We start from the raw sequence: 25289 nt of genomic DNA on the forward strand, positions 1-25289 counted from the left end.
CAGGCTCAGGGAGCAGCTTCTCCTGCCTCCCCCTTCCGTATGCAGAGTCTTCCAGGCTGGGCCCAGAGACTCCAGGCACAACTAAGATTGCCCTCAAAGGACTTCAATCCTCGACATTTTAATGGAGCAATTTAGAGTTCCAAGAGCAGTTCTGGACACCCTGAGACTCCTGAGTTTGGACCAAGGCTCTCACACAAGGTCTAGCTTCCTAGCTATGAGTTTGCTGGTTCACGAGATGGCTGACAGTGAAAAGGGTGCCTTGAACCTCCCTGGGGGTTCCGGCCCAGGGAGCCCATAGGGCTCAGCACCAACACATCATCAGAACAACTGGCAGCCTCAGACTATCACAGAGGCAGAAAATAAGGCACCACCCACTTAAACCCCTGCTGGAATTCTACTGCCCTGTGGAACAGGCCCTGCTTCTCTGGAGACAAAGCAGGAGAGGCAGCAGTCGTGGGTGAGACCATCAGGAAGGAGAAGGTAAAGAAGGGGCTGGCGAGAGACTCCTGGGGTCTGCCGCCCTTGGAGGGGGCCAAGGAAGAGTTAGGACATCGGAGCAATAGTCGCCTTTGAGAAAACTGTGAGATTCTGGAGTGAGCGATTGCTAAGATCATGGAGGTACCAAGTAGAGATAATTTACATGCACGCTCATTTACAGACTATTTTACTGAGATCGCTACACCCAAAAAGAAGCATCTCTGGGAGAAAACAGAGGAAATAGCTCTAGGATAAGGACGAGGATCAAGATTCCCACAGTACTGGCAAAGTCACCAGCCACAAACCCTAGGAAGTGTTCTCCTAGGGGTGCACTCCACATCCCACAGTGTGCAAAATGCCACTCTGTCCTAAAAAGCCCTAATAAACCAGACCCAGCACAAAAGAGGGGAAAATCGGTCTCCCTACCAGGTGTCGGAATTCTGCTGCCAGACTCCCATTGGTGGACTCCTCCATGTTCATCACTTTCGTATGTGTGCCCAAAATGTTGAACTTTCTAAATCTAGACAAGACAGGGGAGAAATACTTAAAAGGCTTGGAACTGTTAAACAAACAAAGACAGTAAAACATAGAGCAAAGGACTTCACATACCCTTTTACTGTATTTCTCTCATTCACATCTCTGCAAAAAAAAATATACATATATATAATCATATATGTGTATTTGAAATTTGAAACGAGCTTTAACAAAAAAAAAAGAGTATGTGTAAGTAAATGATCAATAAAAAAAAAATTGATACCTGTGGGTTTCCTGCCCTTTCATTCACTCACTCATGCCATCAACCAACACCAGCCCAAAGCTGCTGAGTGAACTTGGCCAACTAAACTATCTGGGCCTCCTCATAGTTCTCATCTGGACAACGTGCTAATAGCACCAGTCTTACAGGATATTGGGAGGGGTAAACTAGTTAATAAGTAAGAAGAGGGCGCAGCACACCCTCCATAAACGTAAGCTACAGTTACTGTGGTTTATTGAGCAAATGCTCCCTTTACACGAGGCAGTGAGCCAGGCACTGGGGCCTGAGCAGAGAGCACGCTCTGCGGTTACCAAACTCACAGGACCTTCCAACAGGACAGCTTAATCATTGTTTTTATTCTCTATTATCTTTAATGCTTCATGAACGTACCAGAATAGTCAATTCTTCGGGGAAACCAGCAAGTTTAAGCTTTAAATCTGAGGTCAAAATCTTGAGAGACTTTGCATTTATATAAAGTCAGTGATTACTCTGTCCTATTCTGGACAAGAACGTACGTGTTACTGGCTTAGGCGGGATGAGAAATCCTTAGCGCCCTCACAGTTCAATGAGGTTAGCTTCCTTTCCTATCTCAACTAGATGTTCAATGTTTTTATGAATGACAATCACCATCAGCTACAACAGTGATCAATTTTCCTGTTTGAAAAATAAGAATTTAAAATAAAAGGAACAGTGCGATACAAAGCTGCCTTGTCAAAGCTAAGAAGAAAACTCAGAGCTGGAACAGACAGAAAAGCAAGAACAAAGTAAAAGAGAGACTGAAAAAAGCGGACTGTGGTAAATGGCAACGGCCACAAAATCTTTGCGGCTCTTCCCTTCAAGAGACAGAATGTACTTCCCTGTCCCTTAAATCTCAGGTGACTTTGACTTGCTCTTACCAACAGGATGGATGGGAGTGATGCTGCACAAGGCCTGGCAGGCTACAATCACACCCACTTGGAATGCTGTCCCCATGTGAAAAAGCCCAGGCTAGCCTCTTTGAGAACCCCAAGGAGAAGGGCCCAGTTATCTTAGCCGAGACCTCAGACATGTAATGAGGCCACACTAGACCACTGAGCACCAACTAGCACAGACCAGAAGGACCACCTACAGCCCACAGAATATGGGAAATAATAAGTTTTTGAGTTCTAAGCCACTAAGTTTTGGCGCAATTTGTTACGTAGCAAAACCTAACTTATACACAGAGAGAAACCAAAGACGATGTCAGGAAAGACAAAGGCAGAGACAGTGCTACAAGGAAGGATAGTTACAGGAGTAGAGAGAGACAAAAAGCCAGAGGAAACTGACTTGGATTATCATAAATGGTTGTGAAACTAGCTAAACAAGTATGTTACACACCCAAAAAAAAGCATTAAATATATCAAGCACGGAGGTGGTGGGGCGTCATCCTGTCCCTTAATGTAAGTGGCTAGATCAGTGCTAGTCCAAGTCCAGGGTCAAAGGGCAAAATGGGCTGGGCCTGCTCCATTGAACCCTCCTGAGAGACCCTGCCCGCTCCTAGGTCCCTACTGCCCAGAAGAGATAAGGGTGAATCCAGCAGGCTCCACACACACCCCCTAAAATGCTGTCAACTTCACTCCAGAAACAACCCCACAACTGGCTGTAGAATCAGGGCAGCCTGAAGAATATTCAGCCTTGTGTGTGATCAGGGCCCTTCCCCTGGGTCTGGCCTAGGAGGAGGGATGGTGTGCCATGTCCAGCTGCTCCAAGATTTGACCACTACAAGCTCGTATGCATAAGATACACTCACTCTTTTGTTCCTTTAGAGTCTAAAAAGGCACAGGCACGTTGATACCAGCTCTAGGGGACATTCCCACCATCCAGAACAGAAGCTAATGCATTAAATTAGCTCGGATCACTTACAACTGGCCCTGGTGCATCAGTCTGTGTTTGGTTAACAAAAACCAACATTTCAACAGTAAATGTATCTTAGATAATATTAAAGATATCTTACTTATCAAATAAGACTTTGACTTTCAGATTATAATTCAGCTCTTGCAATTTCACCAACAGTCTGGAAAGAAAAATGAAAGTCATTATTACTTTAGAAAATTATCTGTTACAATTTATTTATTATGCCAATTCTCTACCAAACAATTCAATAACCCCTGCCCCCTCTAGTTTTTGGTTATCATAAACAATGGAAGTGACATCCTTGTATATCTACTTGGATTTTTTTTTAAGTGTATTTGTAGGACAAATTCTTGGCTGTAGAAATTCTTGGCCAGGACAAAACTGGAATACTAAATTCTGACCGACAGCAGCATTGATTTTACATTCCCACCAAACATTAGTGAGGGTACCTGCTTCCCTATACAGCCTCACCAACACTGGGTTTTATCAAAATTTCTATTTTGGCCAATTATATGGATGAGACATAGCAAACATTACTTTTTACTAAAACTTGTACCTAATTTTTGTTCTTTTGGGAGAAAACAAAAACTAGCACCCATAATTAGAAAAATGACGGTCCCATCTATAATCATTCCAGGGCAGTGTGGAAAGATGGCCCAAAGGAGCGCTGGGCTGAGACTCAGGCGTGCCTCTGCTCTGAGGAACTGGAGACCCTGGGAAGAAGCCTCTCACAGTCGGCTTTGTCAGTGGAGCAGGTGGTTGGGATTAGATTTCTAGTGCGCCTCCCTGTGGTGAGTTCCAGGACCCCATGGGTGCTTGAGTGTAACACTGGCAGCCAAGAAGAAGCACCCAGGGACCCCACTCAGCAGCAGCCCAAAAATAGGACTAGGGTCAACTCTCAAGGCAAGGCTAGCTGCTCCTCAGGAGAGGAACAGCTAAATGAATGTAGCTAGTCAACAGAAGATAGGAAAGCCATATGTTCTCATATGGAAACATTTCTTTAATTTTATTATCAAGGAGAAAAATAGGCTGCCAAACAACATACATAGCAGAACTCTAGTTTTTAAAAATGAAATATTATATGTCAAATATATTTATGCCTATGTGTGAGTCATGTGAAAAAAACATATATATATATACATACACACAAATGTATTTATTTATATATTTGTACAGACATGGACAAAATTCTGGAAAGACTGATACTAGGGTGTTTACCATGGTGGTCTACAGACATTTAGACCATGGACAACTTTAAAAACCTGATGAAAGCTATGAACCCACTCACCAGAAAAATGTCCGCATCCTAAGTCCACACTCACCCACACGGCACATGGTTTCGGGGACACAGAAAGCTCAGGTTACAAGCTTATGCTCAGGAGGGGAGGAGGCTGCTGGGAACTTCTACTCTCTATGCAGTTCTGCAATTGTGAATTCCTTTTTACAGAGAACGTGCATTACACTTACAACTGGAAAAAAAAATCAGGTGTGTGTATATATACATATATATCTGTTATATTTCTAGTTTGAATAGAAAAGACAGATTCAGATATTCTAAGTAAAAATTCCTATTAAAATACCTACTGCAAAATTACTTCCTCTAAAGCACCCTACATGACAGTGCCGTGAAGGAAATTAGGAGAGCAAACTGGGTGACAGACAGCACGGGGGGCGGGGTGCGCCTTAACTTTATTACCTCAACTTCACCGTGAACTGCACCCCAGTCTTCAAGACCAGTGGCCTCTGAGGATGCGTTGGCATACAAGGCTGTCTTTCCACCACAAATGAGCTGTAAATTCCGAGCAAAGTGCAAATTAGCATTTCCATTAAGGCTGAGGCAGTAAAAACTTATTTTCCCTAAAGAGGAAAGGGGCTTAGAGAGCACAAGCTAAAAAGATTCTAACAAGTTGTATGAATAAAGTGAGGTTTTCTAGTTAGTCAGTAAAGAAATTCCCAAATCTAATTTGTACTCAACAAAATCAGAGTAATTACAATGACCTGTGACACTCTTCAACAAAGAAAACCCTGAATGGAATTATACTCATTTACAAACCTGCACTAAGAATCAAAGTCGCCTTCCAAAACCCAAGTAAATGTCCTTGATTATTTCGAAATGTAAAATCTAGGCATTGCTGTTTGGACATTAATCATAGGGAACCACAAACCTTTTTATGCCAAGTTAGCATTAAAAAACCCCACAATATGAACTCTACTCTTCTACTTCGTGCCATTTATTTATCTACTGAGCGTATGTGGAACACCCACCATGGGCAAGGCACCGCCCAAGTCCCTGGTGGGGAAGAACATGACAAAGGAATGTCTCTTGTCTTCCAGGACCTTCCAATTAACAACAAAGATCACAGAAATACCAGAGCGGGAGCAGAATAAAGAATGAACTGGAATAAAGAGTGCAGATCTGGAACAGAGATGTCTGTTTGGGAACTCTGGGAAGATTTCCTGATGAAATATAAGCTGAAACTTTCAGGATAAGACAATTTTGAAAGATAGGTACAAAAAGGTGAAAAAGGCGGCTTGGAGGTGGAGGGCATCCCATTAGGAGAGGCATGGAGAAGTAAGTGCATAGGGTGGGCCTAGGAAACAGCACCAGGTCAAGTCCGCCTGGAAATGGGGCATGTGCGGACTGGAAACGGAGTGGCCAGCTGGGGCCAGGCAGTGGAGAGGGGACATGAGTATCCTGCCGAGGGGCTCCACTTGGATCAGCAGGTGACAAAGAACCAGACTGGAACTCTGCTCTGGGACAGACCCGGTCACAGGCACCAGGAAAGAAGACGCAGAGAAGCGGCCACCTGGGAGTTGGAGTTCAGCAGGGGATCTGAGAGCCTGAAACGGGATTTGGCCAAGGAAGAGGGAAGGAGAGGACAAGTATGAAGTGAGATGCAACATGGCTCGACACAGACTGGGCACGGGGCAAGGAGGAGGAGCAAAGAGTTACTAGTTACCAGCCTTGGTGGTCACAAGAACAAAGGGCCGTTGGCATGAGCAAGGAATTCGGTTCCCGACTGCCATAAAAAAATGTATATAACCTATTAAACCCTTCTAAATTATCAGAGTTACTGTAAATTTTCCTCTGGGTAAAAGAATCACAGAAGGTGCAAATAAATCTCCCTCAAGTTACTTCTGAATGAGCTGCTGGAAGAGGCTGAAGGTGCGGTCCCAGAGCCCTTGCTTGTTTTTCGTGATAGGGTCGTGTTCGTAGGTGTACTTCTGCTCCAGTTCCTCAAGCTTTTTAAGCTGCTGACGAACCTGCTGCAGACTCTCCGCGACTATGGTGAACCTGGGAAGGCACAAGACACAGGGGTCTCAATCAGAAACAGTCCCAAGCAGCCTGGATTAAAGGGAATCACAGAAAACAAGTGGTTTTTACAGGCAACACACGTCGTACCTGCGTGCTGCATTCTGCACGGCAGGGAAAAAGAGAGAACAAGGCTGTCTCGGCATTAAGAAGCTCTTATTTGAGGAGAGAAAACTAACACGTGCTGAAAGATTACAGCCAGGGGTCAAAAACCTCTGCTACCACTGAGAGACCCCTGGGAAAGCTGGGTGGGGCCGAGACTTCTAGGGACTCTGAGACTCCAACTGACCTTTAAGGTAACTGGGATTTAAAGGAACAGGGTAAAGAGGAGGCAGCGGCAGGGGAGAGGGCAAGGCAGACGCTGCCAGAGGTGATGCAGGAGGCAGTGGGCAGCCCTTGCAGGTTTTATACTAGGACAGTGATGCTGTGCAGAGGGGAGCAGGAGAGCACAGCCCGGAAGCTATGGAAGCTACACAGGGAGGCGATGCTAGACGTCAGCGGGAGAGGAGGGAGCAAAGATCGTTGCTTCACTGAACTGAAAGGAGAAGGCAATATGCTCAATCTGGACCCTCAAAATATAAACCGAGGAGGAAACCTAGCAACTGCTCTCAAAGTTCCTTCTTCCTGACAGTAAACTGCCAATAGTGATGAGGCCTCTGAGCCAAGCCAGGCTGCGGCTATGGCGTTTTATTTGCCTGGAGTAAGGACAGAAGAAAATCTTCTCTCCAATGAAAAACATCTCCTTCACTTTGTGGTTTCATTCCGGGAATCTAGTTCAAAGCATTGAAAGGGTGGCCCTTGGCATGAAATGAAAAGACAGGATAATGGTGGGTGGGCAGTTTCTGCGGGGATTCGAACCCAGGGCTTCCCAACTTTGTTCAAGCACTGGCACAGGAGAAAACGACAACCTGTACAGCACAGTGGGGGATGCTGGAGGGCATCTGCTGTGACCTGAAGCAACCAGTAGGGGGCCCCAGACAGCCAGGGTCCTCCCTGGGCACCTGGAGGGCTCAGGGATCAGTGATTCTCAACGCGCACAGGGGCACAACTGGGCTGGGAAGCTCTGTTCTAACCACTAAGAAATTTGGGATATGGACAGGCAATTCACAGAATAAAAATAAATGCTGAAGACTAACTGAATCTTTTTTAAAAATAGTGGTTCAGAAAATAATCTCATGAGATCTCGGGTCCTCGGGCCCTTGGGAACTGTTCCAGGCCACCATCCCACCTCAAATGCACTCTGCTGCCACTTCTTCCATCCCCTCTGTTCTGTTGGCCCTCCCCTGCACTACACTAATATCCTCACAGTAGCCCAACTGGCCTTTCTGTCTCTCTTCTATCCTGCAAATCGCTGCCAGAGTGACGTTCCTAAATCAAAAATCAGAGAAATGAACCTCCACTTAAATAAAAAGGCTGCTTGGCTCACCAGTACCCACTGGACAGAGTCCTGCTGCCAGCACAGTATGAGAACCTCCAGGATCAGGCTCCAGCCTCTCGCCTGCTCAGCTCTCTTCCTGCCCTCTGGCAAGCCCCTCTCCAGCCAGCCAACGTGCGGCAGCAGGTACTGCACGAGCCAGCCTTTCCTCCTCTCTGCTCTGTCCATGCTGCTCTCCTCCCCCAGTCTACTCAAAGCGCTCCCCTTCACTCTCCAGGGTCAGTGCAAGACCACCTCCTCTCAGAAAGCTTTCCTGGTGACTCTTTCCTTTGTCCATCACAGAACTCTGGACGGACCTTTGTCAGAGCGCTGGCAACATGCTACTGCACAGAATCATTACCCCATCTGTCTCCTGCCTCCACACTGAGAGCTCCTTACTGGCAAGGACCAAGAACCACTCATCCTTGTGTCCCCAGGTCCTAGCCCAGTGCCTGGCATACAGCATTTAATAAATATTTACTGGATGGATGACTGAATGAATGGCCCATGACAAACTATTATCTCACAGAAGCCTGGACAATGCCTCAAGCTATTTTGTTTCTAATAAAACATCAGGACTCAAGTTGTTAAATGTATATGTGACAACCATGTTACTGGTGTTCTGGCACAGCCAACTGACGCAAGCCAGTGTACATGGATAGCAGGGAGAGGAATGCTCCGAACCAAGCAGAGCGTGGCTGAGTGCGGCTACAGACATGAACACTGTTGCGCTGTTTAGGCAAGTGTTTCCAGGGCAAGAAGAAGCTGGACTACATTAGACTCTAAACCAAACTTTTGACAGGGTCCCTCCAACGTACACGGCTCAAACGTGCACTTTATAAGCGTATATGATTAGCCAATCAGCAGCCAATTTCCCACTTTGGAGAATCGTACCAGTTCTGCAGCTGATCGAGGCAGGCGTTCGGGGGTCCCCCGATGCAGGCACTCTGCTGTCTCCGCTTCCACTCCACCAGCTCATCGTTAATCAGGGCTTTCTGGGTAAGTTCAGTGACATTCAACAACTCTATTATTTTGTGAACTACTTCCTAAAGGGAGAGGAAGAAACAAAGTGAAATAAACTCATCTTTAATCACTAAATTTTTAAAGATGTTATTTTAAAGCAAAGCAAATATCCTTTCATCTCCACTGGGGCTCTAAGCCAAGTGGTTAAAGCAAAATAATTTTTCCTCTATTCTAAACTTCAAGTCCATTATTCACAGTCTGTGACAAAAGCAACATGTTATTCTGGAGTGTGGATCACTACCTTTCTCTTATTGTCAAGCATTAAAAACATCTTCTGGAGCAACATCTGTTCTTGTTTCTGATCATTCTTCGCCACACCATTGGCTTCATGCTCTGCGAATTGGGAGAGACAGCAGATAAACATAAATGTAAAAGAAGACAAAACCGACTAAAGCCAACACCCACATACCTTTAGGAGAAATATGATCCAAATGCTATCTGGTAATAGGTCAAAGTTTGGTATTCTTTGATCTTTATTCAACAAAACAAGAAAAAATGTCCTAAGTACAAAAACTGGAGACAGTGAAAAAAAGGACTTGTTTTCAATGACCCAAATAAATTGGAAACATTACTGTCTGGCTCTTGAGTCACTGTCAGAATATTACCTATATGAACATAAGTGATGAAATTCAAAATCTCAGATAAAAAGTTTCCACAAAGCATTTCCGCAGCTTTGAAAGAGAGCAGATGATTAGGAAACAACGGTAGGTGAGGTTCCTTCCTCCCATGCTTTTACTCAAGTTACACTAGTGGCGCCTCCATATTAACCATGGTTTCCTCCAGTTGATTGTTAGGCTACAGCCGAACCCTACATGTTCTACACAACGCACGCTTTTGGGTTATTTCCAGTTGATGTCCTGTTGTCATTAAACACAAGCAACAAGAACAAAAGAGTGAAACTGCTTGAAACCATGAGCAAAATGCTGAACTTCTCTGTGGAGCATACACATGGCACTGGAACGCGTGAAGGAGCTTTAGGTGTTAGGGCAAGGCTGCTCCACAGACCCATCGGTCCCTGTCATCAGTGGGCTAGGCACAAGGAGTAAGCGAACAACACAGGACCAGTGGTTAGCAAGCTGGGGGCATGTTTCCCCCCAGGGAACACTTGGCAACATGTGGAGACAGTTTTGGTTTTCCCCACTGGGGATTAGGGGTCGGTTCTACTGCCATCTGGTGGGTAGAAGTCAGGATGCTGCGAAACATCCTCCAGCGCACAGGACAGCCCCCACAACAAAGAATTATTCAGCCCCAAATGTCAACAGTACTGAGGTTAAGAAACCCCGCCCTGAGTCATCAAGAGGCCAAGACCAGCAATTAAGAGTCATAAAATATTTGGCAAATATGAAGGAGTTCTCGCCTTCGTTATCTAGTGTAGACATAAAAAAATTACAGCCAATGGACACTGCTTCCAATGTGAACTCTTACCTCTGTTCTGCGAGGTTTTGCATTTAAAGTCATATTCATCTTGTAAATCTTCGAGGGTCTTGATTTCCTGCTCTATACACTACAAATAAAGACATACACAGGTTTTCCACTGATTAGCTTTCAAAGACTTTAGGAAACAGATTATTGCTATTATAGGACTGAGAAAATTATGGAAACCATCCTGCTCCCTCAAAGACGGATCAGACTTGCAAAATTCTAATCACATACATGAAATAATTTCTATTTCATTAGTAAGTGTATAATAACTTTTTTTAGAAAAGAAAATATATGGCAGGGCTGGCCTGGTGGCGGAGCGGTTAAGTTTGCACGTTCTGCTTTGGCAGCCCAGTGTTCGCCAGTTTGGATCCCGGGTGCGGACATGGGACTGCCTGGCAAGCCATGCTGTGGTAGGCATCCCACATATAAAGTAGAGGAAGATGGGCATGGATGTTAGCTCAGGGCCAGTCTTCCTCAGCAAAAAAAGAGGATTGGCAGCAGTTAACTCAGGGCTAATCTTCCTCAAAAAGAAAAAAGAAAATATATGGCTATTTCCAGATTGGGCCATTTGAATTCTACTTTAATGAAGTGTTTCCCTAGGAGGCTACAGAATAAAGTTGCTCCAAAGAATCTGGAGTTTGGAACGATGTGTCTGAAGCGCAAAGTCAAGGCCCTGCTGGTGTGACCCAGAGACCCACGGGAGATGGCACCCGCAGCTGGAGGGCCTTTTCCACAGACACAGGCCTGGTGGAGCAGACTCCTCATCCTTTCCCCCAAAGAACTCTAACAGTGGAGGGGAGTAAACGCATGCTCCGAGGGCGCCGAGGCAGCCCTCTGCTTCCATAAATTGTCATGGATGTTTTATTTAATCTGAAATGTATCAGAAGTTCTTCCAATGCAATGTTTTTCTTCCCCTTCCAATTCTGAGAACAAAGCAGGTGCATGAGGAAGTTGGGCCACTTTTACCTGGGGCTCTGTATAGCCCCAGCAACACCCCAATCGGAGAGGCGGAGACATAAAGGGCTATTCAGAGCAGTAAGATCTAATTTATTTGCATGATATTGCAAGGAAGAAAAGATAAGCTCAGTGTTCAGAAGTAATAACAGGGGCCATAAAAGTCTTTCGGCTCATTGGTTTTGCCAATTTGTTTATTTACCATTTGCAATTTCAGCAAAACTTTCCTTCTCAACATCTTAAAGGACTGAAACCAGTTACTATGGTTACACTACAGCAATTGAAACTTTTTTTTTCCTAGAAAAAGCTACAGAATAAATGGATACATTTACTCAATACTCACCATAACCTTGTCCTTCACATTTCTGACTCTGCTGTCAAGCTCCTTCTGTTTGTCTAACATCACAGTGCTCTGAATATTCCCCGACTGAGCCTGCAATGGGAGGTACGTGGTTACCAGCCATCACTTCCTCTGGCACATTTACCCGCTGCTTATGCTTCAAAGTCTAGGCCACAGCCCGTGCCCCACCTACTTCCCAGACCTTTCCCAACTTCCAACAGGCTTCTCACACGAGTGTCGACAAGAAACAGCTCAGTTCCCAAGGCCCTGGAAAACACTGGCTAACTGTTCACAAGGCTACAGAAAGATTAGACTCAGTTCATGCCTAAAATAAACAGTATTTCTGAAATTTTCCATTAATTCATACAGTCGCACCATTTCATGTAACAAATTTATTTCAAGGTTTCTGAAATTCTGTAGACAAGATTATTCTTATTAAGCCTGTAGTTACGTGTCTTAAAGCCTTGTGATTCACACTTGGGTCCCCAGACCAGGAGCATCTTACCACCTGGGAGCTTATTGGAAATGCAGAATCTCAGGTCCAAATTGATAACTGAATCAGAAACCCCATTTTGACAAGATCCCAGGTGATTCAGAGGCATATCAAAATTGAATGGCACTGCCACTAGAAATTTCAGTGAATATCTGCTATTTTAAAGTAATAACGAATAGCAACTCAGACACACTGAGGGTGTTTAGTCCTCATCCCTGATAATCAGAAGACCTAGACATGACAGCGTCTACTTGTTCATTACATTAGGCGCTCCATGATTTACTCATGTAGCATGACTTCCTAGGGACTAAGTCAAGGTCAGGCAATGTTCTAAGCCCAGGAGGGAGGGTGGAAAACAAGACGGCCCTGTTCTCAAAGAGATTAGACTCCAGAAAGATGCTAGTTCTGTTTAGACTTAAACCCCCCACATGGCTAAAACAGTGCCCATCGACCTTTCTTACACAGTGCCCTAGACAGCAGAGATTCTATGTGGGCATTTGTATATAACCAAATCTATCAGTCTTTTTCTTCTCTTATACCTGGATTTTCCCTCATATTAGAAAGCCCTTCCCTAGTGGCAGATTATAAAGGAGTTCATCCATTTTTTCCCTAGCACTTGCACGATTCCTTTTCTTTTTTTTACCTTTTAGATCTCTAATACATTTGAAGTTTATTCTTGTGTGTATTGTGAAGTATCAGTCTAACTGTAACTTTTGTCCAATTGGCTACGAAATTGGAAAATTTGTCTTAACAAATGTTCATATTTTCCCCAGTGCTTTGGGTTGTCGCCTTCACCATACACCTTTCCATGTGCACCTGGGTGTACATCCAGATTTTCTCTTCCTTCCCACTGGTCTTTGTGTTCATAAGCCTGAATGCCTGAACAATGTTTAATTACAGAGGGTTTATGGTACATCTAGGGATGAGATACATATGGGATATATAGTATCTCATTGCTCTACTTTGTCACAAGTTTCCTTGCTATTCTTGTGTGTTTATTTGTCATATGAATTTCATAGGTCCAGCAAACAACCTGCTATGTTTATTGGGATCACATTAAAATCATGAATTAACTCAGGGAGAGCCAATATCTTCATGATGTTGTTTTTAATTCTTATGCTTCTAATGGTTTTCTCTTGTCTAACTGCATTGGCCAACACCACCAACATAATGCTAAATCGCAGTGGCAATAGTGGACATCCTTGCCATGGTTCTGTCATACTAGTGTTTCCCGAATTAAGTAAGACACTGTCTCTAGAGCGGAGAGATGTATATTTCAATATGTTAAGGAGGCATGCATCAATTCCTATTTTATTGAATTTTTTTTTAATCAGAGATGAGTGTTGGATTTTGTCAGACCTTTCCAGCATCTATGGAGAGAAGCATATGCTTTTTCTCCTTATACCTATTTATACAATAAATCACAGTCATGATCTAGCCTTGTAATCTGGAATAAATCCTACTTGGTCACAATGTATTATTTTCTTAATATAATATTTAATTCTGATCCCTAATATTTCATTTAGAACTTTTACATTGATCCTCATAAATGAAATTGATCCATATTTTCTTTTTTGTTCTATCTTTATTAGGTTTAGGTAATCGAGTTATTCTTTGTTCTCAGAAAACTTCGGAAGTTTTCCTTCATTTTATACACTCTAGAAGAGCAGAAGTTCAAAGCATCTGAATTATATTTGCATAAAGTATGTATTCAAAATAGATTAAAATGATAGGTATCTCCAGGTGCCAACGTCACTAGGTGGCAAATGGGACTGCTCTGGCCACTAAGAATGAGCCGTCACCTTGAGCAGCTCCATCAGCCTTCCTGCCTCTGCAGGGAAATCTTTGCTTCTAAGCCAGCTAGACGTGGACGCCACATCCTGTGGGCTCTGGTAACAGCTGGGACACTTCACCCAGACAGAGGGCCCAGGCCACCGGAGGATCCTGACTTCCTGGTCCTCCTCCCTAAACTATCACGGGTTAGCTTAGTAAACAGGTATAAAGAATAACGGTTGTGAGAAGGCAGCTGCACTCCCAGCTACCACATTCCCTTCCTGCCATCACACTGGGAGATGCCTGGTAGAAAAATCTGGTGACTGGCAGAAGCCTAAGAAACTGCCCGCTCCAAACTTAAGCAGTAATCCATGCCCATTTCTAAAGCCCTTTGGTATCCTTTTACTCCTTCCTCACTCCCCACTCCATCCCTCTAGACTACTCCCATCAGTTAAGCGGCTACCCAGCTGGTACCTTACCATCAGGTACTTAAAAAATATCACGAAGACCTCTTCACACTTTCGATTCTGATACTACTTCAAGGGTGAGTCTTTAACTTTTTAATTTTCTGACAAACTAAGAGTAGTGAAACCACAAGAACATCAAACATTAAAGTTGGAAGCGGAGGCTGGCCCTGTGGCCAAGTGGTTAAGTTCACGTGCTCTGCTTTGGCAGCCCAGGGTTTCGCTAGTTCGGATCCTGGGCACGGACTTGGCACCGCTCGTCATGCCATGTTGAGGCCACATGTCACAACTAGAAGGAACCACAACTAAAAAAATATATACAACTATGTACTGGGGAGATTTGGGGAGAAAAAGCAGAAAAAAAAAAAAACAAGATTGGCAACAGTTGTTAGCTCAGGTGCCAATCTTTAAAAAAAAGTTGGAAGGGATCTTAGCAGTCAGCAACTCGTATTTTCTCATTTCACATCGGCACCTCCAGAGACCTTGTTTGGACAGTTTTAATTAGAATTCGGTTGCTCACACCCAGACCAAAGGAAAATCCGCTCAGGAAGACTGTTCTCTTCAAGTGAATGTGCAGCCGTCCAAGTACGCGGCTGTGTGAGCCACTCACTGGGGGTCAGGATGCCCTCCTAGTCCGCCTCACAGATCCGAAAACTGAAGAGAGATTAAGTGACAACTCTAATGAATGGGTTTTAGAGTCAGAAAATTCTAGGTTTAAATTCCACATCTCATTAGCTCTGTGGCCTTGAGCAAAGTACTTGATGTCTAACCCTTGGTTTTCTCATCTGTAAAATGGGGATAAGAATACTACCTTCAATGATAGTTTTGAAAGCATTTATTCAAATGAAATAATGTTTATAAAGTGCTTAGCATAGGGCCTGAGACATAAGCACTCAACATATGGTAACTATTATCACTCAGGACCATGAAGGTGGGACAGCAAAGGGAAGCCTAGATCCACTTCATGTCCTCCCCTCCAATCTGAAGGAAATGATCACCACCCGCTGTGGTGGACCCTATGGACTTAAATTTTGTCCATATATATAATTTTGTCTTTTTCACCACAAAAAAAAGAAAGAGAAAAATCTTAGTGTGCTATAATGGAAGCAGACAAAACAATCACAGTTTATAAGAAGTATCTATGCATAATATAATATTCTCTTAAACATATTTTCTAAAAGCTCATCTATTAAAACAAAAAGGTAATGGGAACAATACCTTCCTAACCCGACATTTCTAAAGAATTCTGAGCTCTCTAAATGCTCTGAACTGACTCTGAATTTTGCATGTTTTTAACTTGCTGAATTTCTCCAATCCCCATGCACCTATCACACAGTTTCAACAATTATCAACTCATGGACGCTCCCTACTCCTCTGGCCCCAAAACTGGGTTATTTTGAAGCAAACACCAGACTTAACATCACTCCATACATACAGACATCAGTGTAAAGAGAAGATATATTATTAAAACGTAGGTACTTCAACAAGGGGGAAAAAGGCAAAGAAATGTTCCTACATTTCCCAGCCAGTAGTAGGCTAGATAACTTTGGAGAGGAGGCCCTACTGTGCCTTTTCCCTCTCCCTGACACCCCTAGACATCCAGGGCCTTCCCTCAAACCCCAAGAAGGCCTTGCTTCTCTTGCTCTCAGCTGGGCAGTCAACTAAACTTCCTCCAAGGTGCTCACCAATAACTCAGGTGTCTGCTGAGAGGCTTAAAATGGACCTCTCCCCAGGTTACCTAGGTTTTTAAGGGAGAGTCAAAGGATGACAAGCCTTCGAGACCCAAAGCACACCCAGGTGATGGGGCTGATCTGGGAAAGCAGAAATCACCTACTCTGCCTCCCAATGCTGAGTCTGGGCCTTGGGGCCAAATGTGAGAGAAATGCTTGGGTAACCAAGGGAGTAGTTCATTCTTCTGCTGGTCTCTGCTCTTGGCCATCCTCTCAAGTCTATTTGAGGTACCAGAGAGGCCCGTTGCATAATACTGTTAAGACGAAAATCCCACATAATGAAGATATCCTGCTGAAAATCTCCCAGGTTCGTGCCATGTTGAAGACAGGCTCACCTTTCTCAGAGGAGCCAATACAGCCAGGTTCTCCTCCAGCACTGATACACACCTTTGTTCGCCAGGCTGGATACAGGTGAAGTAGCCAGCTTGAGTTTAGAACAAACGTACTGAATATCTTGAAACGCTTAGCTCAGCAAGGTGCTTTCAGAGTGACAGGGAGACAGGAACTGAATGCCCGGGGAAGCAGCAGATTCACAAGGACTGGGGCAAACGCTCAGAAAGTGCACGGAGAATGGCATTCACCACCACCACTTAAATTCTCTCTCTCACTCTCCCTCCCACCATCTCACAGTTCACTTGTTAGTTATCACTGAAATGCACATAGCACATGTTCCCCTGGGTACCCTGGCATTCTCCCCCTCATACTGGAATGGTCTCAGCCAGAACAACTGATACCATGGTAGTTTCACAACTGTCTGCCTGCTGGGTTGTTCCCACCACCCCATCCCTCAAGAAAGGAATGAATGCCAGGGCGACTTCAAAAAACTGCTGAACCCTGATGGCCAGGGAGGTTTGTATTAGGATTAGTAAAATCACGATCAAAAATCTTGGTACTAGTACAACTGTCTCGTTTGCTGTTTGGATGTCTGAGATATCTAACAGGTACCTCAATCCTATTCAAACCAAACCTCTTGATTTCCCATCAATCTGTTCTTCTCCAAAATCTATTGCACACTGAAAAACCCTACTCCTGCCGCTTCCCTGTCTTCCCCGGCTCAGTAAACAATATCTCCAAGTGACTCATGTCACAAATCAGTCATCCTCGATTTCTCACTTCCACGTCTGACCCTTCAATATAAGCCCTACTGGTACCCTGTCCAAAACACAACCTGATGCGTCCCTTCTTCCCACCTGAACCGACCGCAGCTCGCTGCGTGCCCTTCCACCTCCTCTCCCTCGGATGCCGCAAGAGCCGGTTACCTGTCTGCCTGCCTCCTGCCCCAGCACCTCCGAGCAGCTTCCTGACCCTGATCTAAAGAAACCACCTCATCCCTGGACACTCCACTACTGCTGACACAGCATCCTGCTTTACTATCTCCATAGTAACTATCACTATCTGAAAGGACTCTCTCCCTCACTAGAAGGACTTGCATTAGATTAGCCTCCTTTCTTAAAGCCTGGGTCTATAAAATCTCTCTATCTCATTTTCCCCACTTCTTGGGGCTAGTAAACTAGTGGGCTATTCACCACTGCCTTGAACAGGACCTCAATAATATTCGCTGGATGAATGAATTAATTTTTATTTTATTATTATCTTTAGTGTTCGATTAGAAAAAAAATACCTGATTAAATCTCTGAGCATTTTCCAGGATCTTCCTTTCCTCCTTCAGACAGCTGCAGATGATCATAGACATCTGTATTGGGTCTTCTTGAAAATTATCCTAGATATGGGTTGTTAAAATAAAAATAAATTTCAAAATGGTTAAACCATTACATATTGTAAATCAAAATGAATTTGTTCATATGCACTAAGAAACTTTGTCTTGAACTTATTAAATTCTACACAAGTTATTTTTGGTAAAATCAAAATACACTTTTCAAAAGTTATGACAAAAACTGCTTTAACTTTCCAACTAAGTGCAAGTATCTAAATTATTTCTTGATTAAAAAACCAAGTATTTTCAGACATGGTTCCTATAACATTTTTACTTTCATTCCTATTCTTCTTGAGCCCAATTATCTTCCGTTAGGATCTTAAGACAATGCAAATGACACAAAAATTATCCATGATATTTCTCAATTAATTCATCTGTTGGTCTGTGCTTTGAATTAGACCAAAGATATTCTTCTCAGTTTTTCCATTTCCTCATCAAATCTAGTTTGCAAAAGACTGGCAATCATGGCTCTTTATAACAGATATATTCAAGCCAAGTCTGTAGGAGAGCAAATTTCTGTAAAGTTAATCTGACCTCCCCACTCACTGGTATTATAAAATCACAGATACATTCACCAGGGGAAAAAAATAAAGCTTCTAACTACCTAAGCTGAACAGTTTGGTTGTGTTGTATGAAGCAAAAAAACCATAGCGCTCACCTCTATTAAAACAGGAAATTTCCATTCATAGAGAAATAAATATGGTAGCTGGGCTCATAGGAGGCTGGGAGTACTTCTGAAGAACTCCTAAAACCTTGCAACACATTCTCTCCTGCCTGGAACTCCCCTGGACTTTCTCCTCCATGGGAGAGAACTCCAAAAGGTCTGGTTCCAGTTTACCACCTCTCTATTGGGCCTCAGGGACGGCAAGCCTTCCTGGACTCATTCTTCAACTGTATACCAAGGACTCAGACTGGACTCATCAGCAAAGTTCCTCTGAGCTTCAACACATTACTCCAGCTCACTGCTCTTAAAATGTAACTCTCTATCTCCGGTTTAAATGTCAACAACTTTTAATAAAACAAAGTTAGAGCATCACATTTTTCTCAGAACTACTGACACCTAACAGCTGACACACTTAAACCTGAAAACTCCTTATGTGATTACAAAATGAACTGATTTTTTACTTATGCTAAAAAATATTAGCCACATAAAGGGAGTTCATTTATAGTTTCTGAAACTTTTCTAAATATCAATGAGCATGTGCTCAATAGTAGTTGCTGTATGAAAAAAACTCTCTCATGTAAAGAAAGGAACATTTTAACTAAAATGCAAAAAGACAAGGTCATACCTGAAGATTGCGTTTGCTTTTCCTTATGTTATGCTGCAACAAAAAATTATTCTCCAAAGAAAAGCGACTGTATTGATCATCCAGCTGTGATAGAAGGTCATGGAAACGGATGGTGGCAAATGAAACGTCATTGGCGGCATGCTCCCTAGGACATATGAAATTTACACATTTCATTTAGATACTTTTTTAAACAGACAAAATAAACATTGCATTCTGCATTAAAATTATTAAAAAATAATTTTAAGTGTTTTCTTAGGTTTTGTTTCCTTCTTTTGAAATTGACATTGCTTTTAGCAGCAGTTTGTACAATATTCCTATCACATAGCGTTAGCACTCCAAGTGAAAAACTCCAAGTGAAAAAATTCTAGAACTCCAAGACTGTGCACAGAACTCTTAATGGTAAATATCTCTGGAGGGGAAAAGTCAACAGGGGCCTTCACTCTCTACATCAAATACTTTCAGAACATTTAAAATTTTTGCAATCAGCAAAGAATAAATTTTAGAAGAGAATACAAAACAGTTTTAAGAGATATCACCTTAATTTTAGTACCTTCCTCCTATTTCTAATCAACGTTTTACCATAATTTGGCTTTAATTATTTCTTTTAACTTACTTCTTTCTATAGCCTAGATCCTAATTTGGAAAATAACTGGCATCAGCATTAGCCAAGTTGCCTCAGGCATTTAGGAGTATGTATCATAATTAAATGCACCCAACTACATAAAAGTTAAGGACTAACATATTTAGAATTGTAGACGGACATACCATTTTTCAAATCAACACACTTTTCTCCAACAGATAATCCCAATGGCCACTGATGAAATTCACCTTTTAGTCAATGTGGCTCCAAGTCACTTAAATAACAAGTTATTTTAAAAGCGTAGACAAACGTCTTCCTCCATCAAGTGGGTTCTCCTTACCAGTCTTGCTTTTCTAGCCACTGTGCCAGGTACTGTCTGATTTCCATGGGGAAACTGTCATCATAGAGCTGGTGAACCTGCTCCAGGAATTTGGAGTCAAGCTGCTGAAGTTCATACCACTGGGACATCCTATAGGGAAACAGAGCACAGAGCGTGAAGGGAAGCCCACGGCTCCAAAGAAAGCACAGCTAGCACTGTGCTTATTTTAAATATCTTGCTTAACATATTATTTAAATGGTGTCTACATTCTAAAGCCTATTTTTTTATTCAGTTTTGGGGTCAATACTTTTTTCACCTCCAGGAAACACATCTTCAGGTCTTTGCTCAAATGTCAGCATATCAAGGAAGCCTTGTCTGGACACCTTATTTAAAGTGACCCCACCTGTCATCCTGGAAAAGACCATCCCTCTGCCCTGATGTATTTTTCTCCATAGCACTTACCATCATCTGACCTACCACATATTTTCTTTTTTACTTTGATTACCATCTGTTTTCCCCACATGACCGGAAGGATTTTGGGGGTGGGGTTGCTCAGGGCTGCATTCCCAGAACAATGGCTGGCACACAGTAGGTGTTTAATAAGTATGCCTTTAAAATGAATCTGCACTTTTATCAAATAAATAAATAGAAAGCATTATTTTTTTTTTTTTTTTAAAGATTTTATTTTTTTCCTTTTTCTCCCCAAAGCCCCCCGGTACATAGTTGTATATTCTTCGTTGTGGGTCCTTCTAGTTGTGGCATGTGGGACGCTGCCTCAGCGTGGTTTGATGAGCAGTGCCATGTCCGCGCCCAGGATTCGAACCAACGAAACACTGGGCCGCCTGCAGCGGAGCGCACGAACTTAACCACTCCGCCACGGGGCCAGCCCCTAGAAAGCATTATTTATTTAGATTTGCTTTAGGACAAATGATACGAACTCTCCAAAAACTGCTCTCTTACAAATCACAATACATTTGTAATCTAACCCAAAGAATTTCAACAGGTATTCTACAATTTTTGATTCATATACAAAATGAATTATTTTTGTTATATACCTTTTAAAACATACATTTTCTTCTTTGTCTTCTGCAAACAATAAATCTGGCGCAAAAAGTCTTAAATCTCAATAACGATTTTTAAAGGTTGAAACAATATTGTTAAATGTAATCTGAAAGGACAAAGTAATACTTTCTCTTTAGATAACTGTAAGCCAAGTTTACATTGCAGTTCTGAAGATTAAAAACACAAACATGTGATTTAAGGGAGTCCTAACATCCATCAGGAAAACGAAGAGCCTCTCACCACCACAGCGTAACACAGGATATACATCAGCGCCAGGCTGGCAATACTCAGAGAGGACATAAGCAAACCTTGTCCCACCAGGCCTCTGAGGAAGGGCCCTGGATCTTCAAGCAGGGTGTGGGAGAGTGTGTGCACACTTGCCGGCGAGCACACATCTACAGACACAAGGTCATGTCAACTTCACAAATTTCCTTCTGAAGGAAGGAGATAACCAAATGAAAGTAAGGTTATGGTGTGACTATAAAGCTAGTGACCACCACAAATACCAGTAGAAACGGACCCATGCCCATCCTTTGGCACACTTGCTGTAGAAATTTGATTTTTCACTTCAAATTGATTCTACCTGAGTGGAAGACTTCAAATCTGCAGCTCTCTCCCTCCCTGCTAGGTGTCTAATAAGGATGTGCCTAAAACAAATATGCTGAGCAGAGTGGGAGCCAGCCGGGCTGCAACACCTCTTATCAGGTGAGCGACCTCAGGCAACACACATCCCTAGTGACGGGTGGTTGTTAAGAGTGGAGGAGTATAGATGCAGCACCTGGCATAGAGCAGGTGATCAATAAGTTCATGTTCACAAACCTAGAATCCATCTCACCTTCTCACAAAAGCAGTGAGTGGCATGACCGTTCCCCCAGTCACCGGCTCAAATCCCAAATTTAGGTTGACTCCTTCCTCTCCGGTCCCAAGACTTCTTACCTCCAACACTGTTTCCCAATCAAGCCTCCTGCTGCACATGGGTTGGACCACATCACTCTCTTGCTCAAAGTTGCTAGAGTTTGCCCATTCCTAGGCTGATTTCCACCCCGACCCTATTTTCATTCATCAACAAAGCAACCCAATCACCAAATTATCTTTGGGTTTTTGGCTATGCCCAACAGTTTTGCTTTGCTCCAGCTGTCACTCACCCTGAAAACAGCCTCCCCACAAATTTCTGCCTCTCTAAATCCTACCAGCACTCAAAGGTAGGGACAAATGCCTCTTCTTCGGTAAAGCTGTCTGAGCCTCACCCAGAGACAATTAAGCTCTCTTTGACTTCTATCTCATTGCAATTAGAGCATCAGTCCCCATCTTCCTTATAAATGATGTCCTTCCTCTATGATGTCTCCCCTGCATGATGTAAGCAAGCTCCAGAATTGCTGGGACCATGACTTTTTTTTTTCTTTTAAACATCCTCTGCTCCTTAGACAGTGTCCTGCCCATAGTAACGCACTCAGTAATAATCTGTTGAATTGAAATCTAGCACATTTCAAATTGAATTAGAAAGCAAAGGGCAAACCATATTATGGTTCAACAAGTCTGTGTCTTGCATCCTCATGGAGCAACGGTGGCACACTAGATTGTGCTGGAGACCCAAGTCTTATTTCTGCCTCATTAAAACCACCTCTCCAACTGATAAAAACAACATCCAAAGCACAATCAACCACACACCTATATATTCACCCCCAAACTCTTCAGTGCTAATCAGAATTTTTCTTTAAAGACTAACTATATTATTTGAGGGTTTGCAAAAACTAAGTATCATTTTCATATTCCAGGAACACATTCAGCTCCTTCATCCTTAAACATAGATGTATAATTAAGTTCCAAAGCCATGCACTCATTCATTCATTTCCATGAACATTTACTGACCTGCTACCTTGTGCCCCAGCGAAAGGCTGGGGATTCAACCCGAGCAGCAGCTACACACAGCACGTCAGATGCCAAGACTGTTGGGTTTGCATGCACCGGGCGCTAGCGCCTAACCTCGACAGCCCTCTGGGAGTGACACAGCGTAAACGAAAACTTTCTGCGAAAAGGAAAAAACTTTTGACTGTGGTGGAAAGGGGCAGGAAGGAGGGGAAAGGGAGGGGGAAGGGGGAGATCCAGTATTTTCTGACGAAGAATTCTATTTTACAACACATCTTTACTGCCAGAGCACGACAGGCAGGGGTGACCAGGCCATCACCAAGGACAGCACCTGGGATACTTGGGACGCGTTCTTTCTGGGACGACGGATTCACCAGTCAGCACTGCAAGCCGGTCCTCACCCGTGTCCGGCTGCCCGGCCCCCTGAACGCTGGTCCCGGCGCGCCCCACCCATGCACCCGGAACCTCACGCCCACTCACTCTGCGCGCCCGATCCGGCAGGCTGGGCGGGGTCGGGGAGCTACTGCCTCTCCCGGGAGCTCGGGTCGCCTCGGCTCCGTCCCGGGTGTGAGGGGCGTCGTTCCGGGCAGCAGCCGGGAGTCTCTGGAGACTGTGCTCAGGAAAGCGAAAGTACCAGCCGGAAGAAAAGGCCGCGCCCGGCGCCCCGCCTCCTTCCGCCTCCACCAATCACCGCGCGACTGCCGCACTCGGCCAATGGGACGCAGCTGTTCCGCGGGCGCGCCGCCTCCCCCCGGGGACCCGGAGCTCCACCAACCAGCTAGCTCCTTCCTTAACCTTCCGGTAGGGTCCCCACGTGGGTTACGTGAAGTTCAGCTTTGTGTTGCAACTTGGCCGAGTGGTGGTTATGTTTACATATTTTAGAGAACTAAAAGGAAGTTCTGTGTTTGCGGGGGCCCAAACTTGAAGATCCCTGCATTAACCCCATATTTGGGAACCCGAGGCAGAGGACACAGGTGGGCACGTTGTCATTCTAGAAGCTTGGCTTGGCAGCTGACTTCCGTGTGGCTAAATTCAGGGGATGCGTTCTGTCTTCACGTTGCTTGACCGCTCTGGAACGTTCGGCACCGCTGACGCCTCCATTCTTCAACACTTCTTCCTTGGCCATGGAGCGGACACCTCCTCTTTGCTTCTTCCTCCTTCTCCGGTATTCTTTCTCCATCTCTGCTCCACCACCACTACCAAACCATTCAATGTTAAGTGTTGTCAGGGTCCTGATCTTGGTCTGCTTTTCCTACACTTCTCACGCTGACCTGTGATGACCTCACCCACAGCCTCAATTTCCTTCTATTTATGGAGGGCTTCTACATGATTATCCTGTCCACACGTCTCTTCTGAGCTCCACACCCACTGTGCAGCCCTGCTTGCTTCTCCACTTGGATGTCTGGTAAGCTCTGCAAACTAGTTATGTTCAGAACCAGCTCACCATCTTCCTCCTCATACCTGCCCTTTTACTAGAAATGGCACATACCAGTAGAAGTCATCGTTGACATTGCCTTCTCACCCCCCACACCTGGTCCTCAAGCCTTGTTGATTCTTCCTCCCAAATATTTCTCAAGTCTCATCTCTTCTCGCACCATCTCTTATGCCATCCCCCCCTTTTCTCTCATTTGGAATATTGCAGGAGATTTCCAATGGCTGCCCCACTTCAGCTCTCAACTCCCTTTTAATCCATTCTCCACGCAGCAGTTTGAGTGATTTTTTTTTTTAATTCAAAGCAGATCGTGTATTTGCCAACTTAAAAATTCCTATGATGGGGGCCGGCCCGGTGGCGCAGTGGTTAAGTTTGCACGTTCCGCTTTGTCGGCCCAGGGTTCCCCAGTTCGGATCCTGGGTGCAGACATTGCACTGCTTCACAAACCATGCTGCGGCAGGCGTTCCACATGTAAAGGAGAGGAAGATAGGCATGCATGTTAGCTCAGGGCCAGTATTCCTCAGCAAAAAGAGGAGGATTGGCAGCAGATGTTAGTTCAGGGCTAATCTTCCTCAAAAACAAAACAAAAAAAATCCTATGATGGCTTTTCTTACAAAATCCAAATTTCTTAACAGAGCCCACAAAGCCCTGGTTCCCTATCACATTCTTTAAACCCTTCTTGTGCCACCCTTTCATTTCCTTACTTCAGCATTTTTGTTCTTCAAATAAGTCAAGCTCTTTCCCCAAACTCAAGGCCTTCTTAGCAGCAGTTCTCCATTTGAAAAGCCCCTTGACCAACAATCCGCCTGCCCCAACTTCTTTGCTGGCTAACTCATCTTTTATGTTTTAGCCAAAATCTCAGCTTCAAGGTCGCTTCCTCAGGTAGGCATCCCTGAGGCCAGCCGAGACCAGATCTTCTTGGAATGTATAAAACCAGTTGGTTCCTTCCTGTAGGTGGAATTTGAAGCAAGCCTTGCATAGTAAGGTAACTTTGGGTA

General features: G+C 44.0%; 1 protein-coding gene across 2 annotated transcripts in view; it reads right to left on the reverse strand.

Moving 5' to 3' along the window:
- STAT1 (signal transducer and activator of transcription 1) overlaps window positions 1-23548 on the reverse strand; it is a 38692-nt gene extending 15144 nt beyond the window's left edge. The window contains exons 1-14 of one of the 2 annotated variants that reach the window (XM_014837548.3): window positions 23340-23548; window positions 22863-23019; window positions 19953-20081; window positions 19033-19177; window positions 17651-17749; window positions 11573-11662; window positions 10279-10357; window positions 9095-9186; window positions 8725-8876; window positions 6240-6398; window positions 4800-4892; window positions 3204-3263; window positions 1087-1116; window positions 904-997 (exon numbers count right to left, since the gene is read on the reverse strand). In XM_014837548.3, the coding sequence (XP_014693034.1) occupies window positions 904-997; window positions 1087-1116; window positions 3204-3263; window positions 4800-4892; window positions 6240-6398; window positions 8725-8876; window positions 9095-9186; window positions 10279-10357; window positions 11573-11662; window positions 17651-17749; window positions 19033-19177; window positions 19953-20080 (1221 nt within the window). In that variant the 5' untranslated portion in view covers window position 20081; window positions 22863-23019; window positions 23340-23548. The remainder of the gene's footprint in view (window positions 1-903; window positions 998-1086; window positions 1117-3203; window positions 3264-4799; window positions 4893-6239; window positions 6399-8724; window positions 8877-9094; window positions 9187-10278; window positions 10358-11572; window positions 11663-17650; window positions 17750-19032; window positions 19178-19952; window positions 20082-22862; window positions 23020-23339) is intronic. The other variant, XM_070508257.1, reaches the window with a different exon arrangement.
- Between the last annotated feature and the right edge of the window lie 1741 nt (window positions 23549-25289).

This window comes from Equus asinus, chromosome 4, assembly GCF_041296235.1.
Source record: "Equus asinus isolate D_3611 breed Donkey chromosome 4, EquAss-T2T_v2, whole genome shotgun sequence".
NCBI lineage: Eukaryota > Metazoa > Chordata > Mammalia > Perissodactyla > Equidae > Equus > Equus asinus.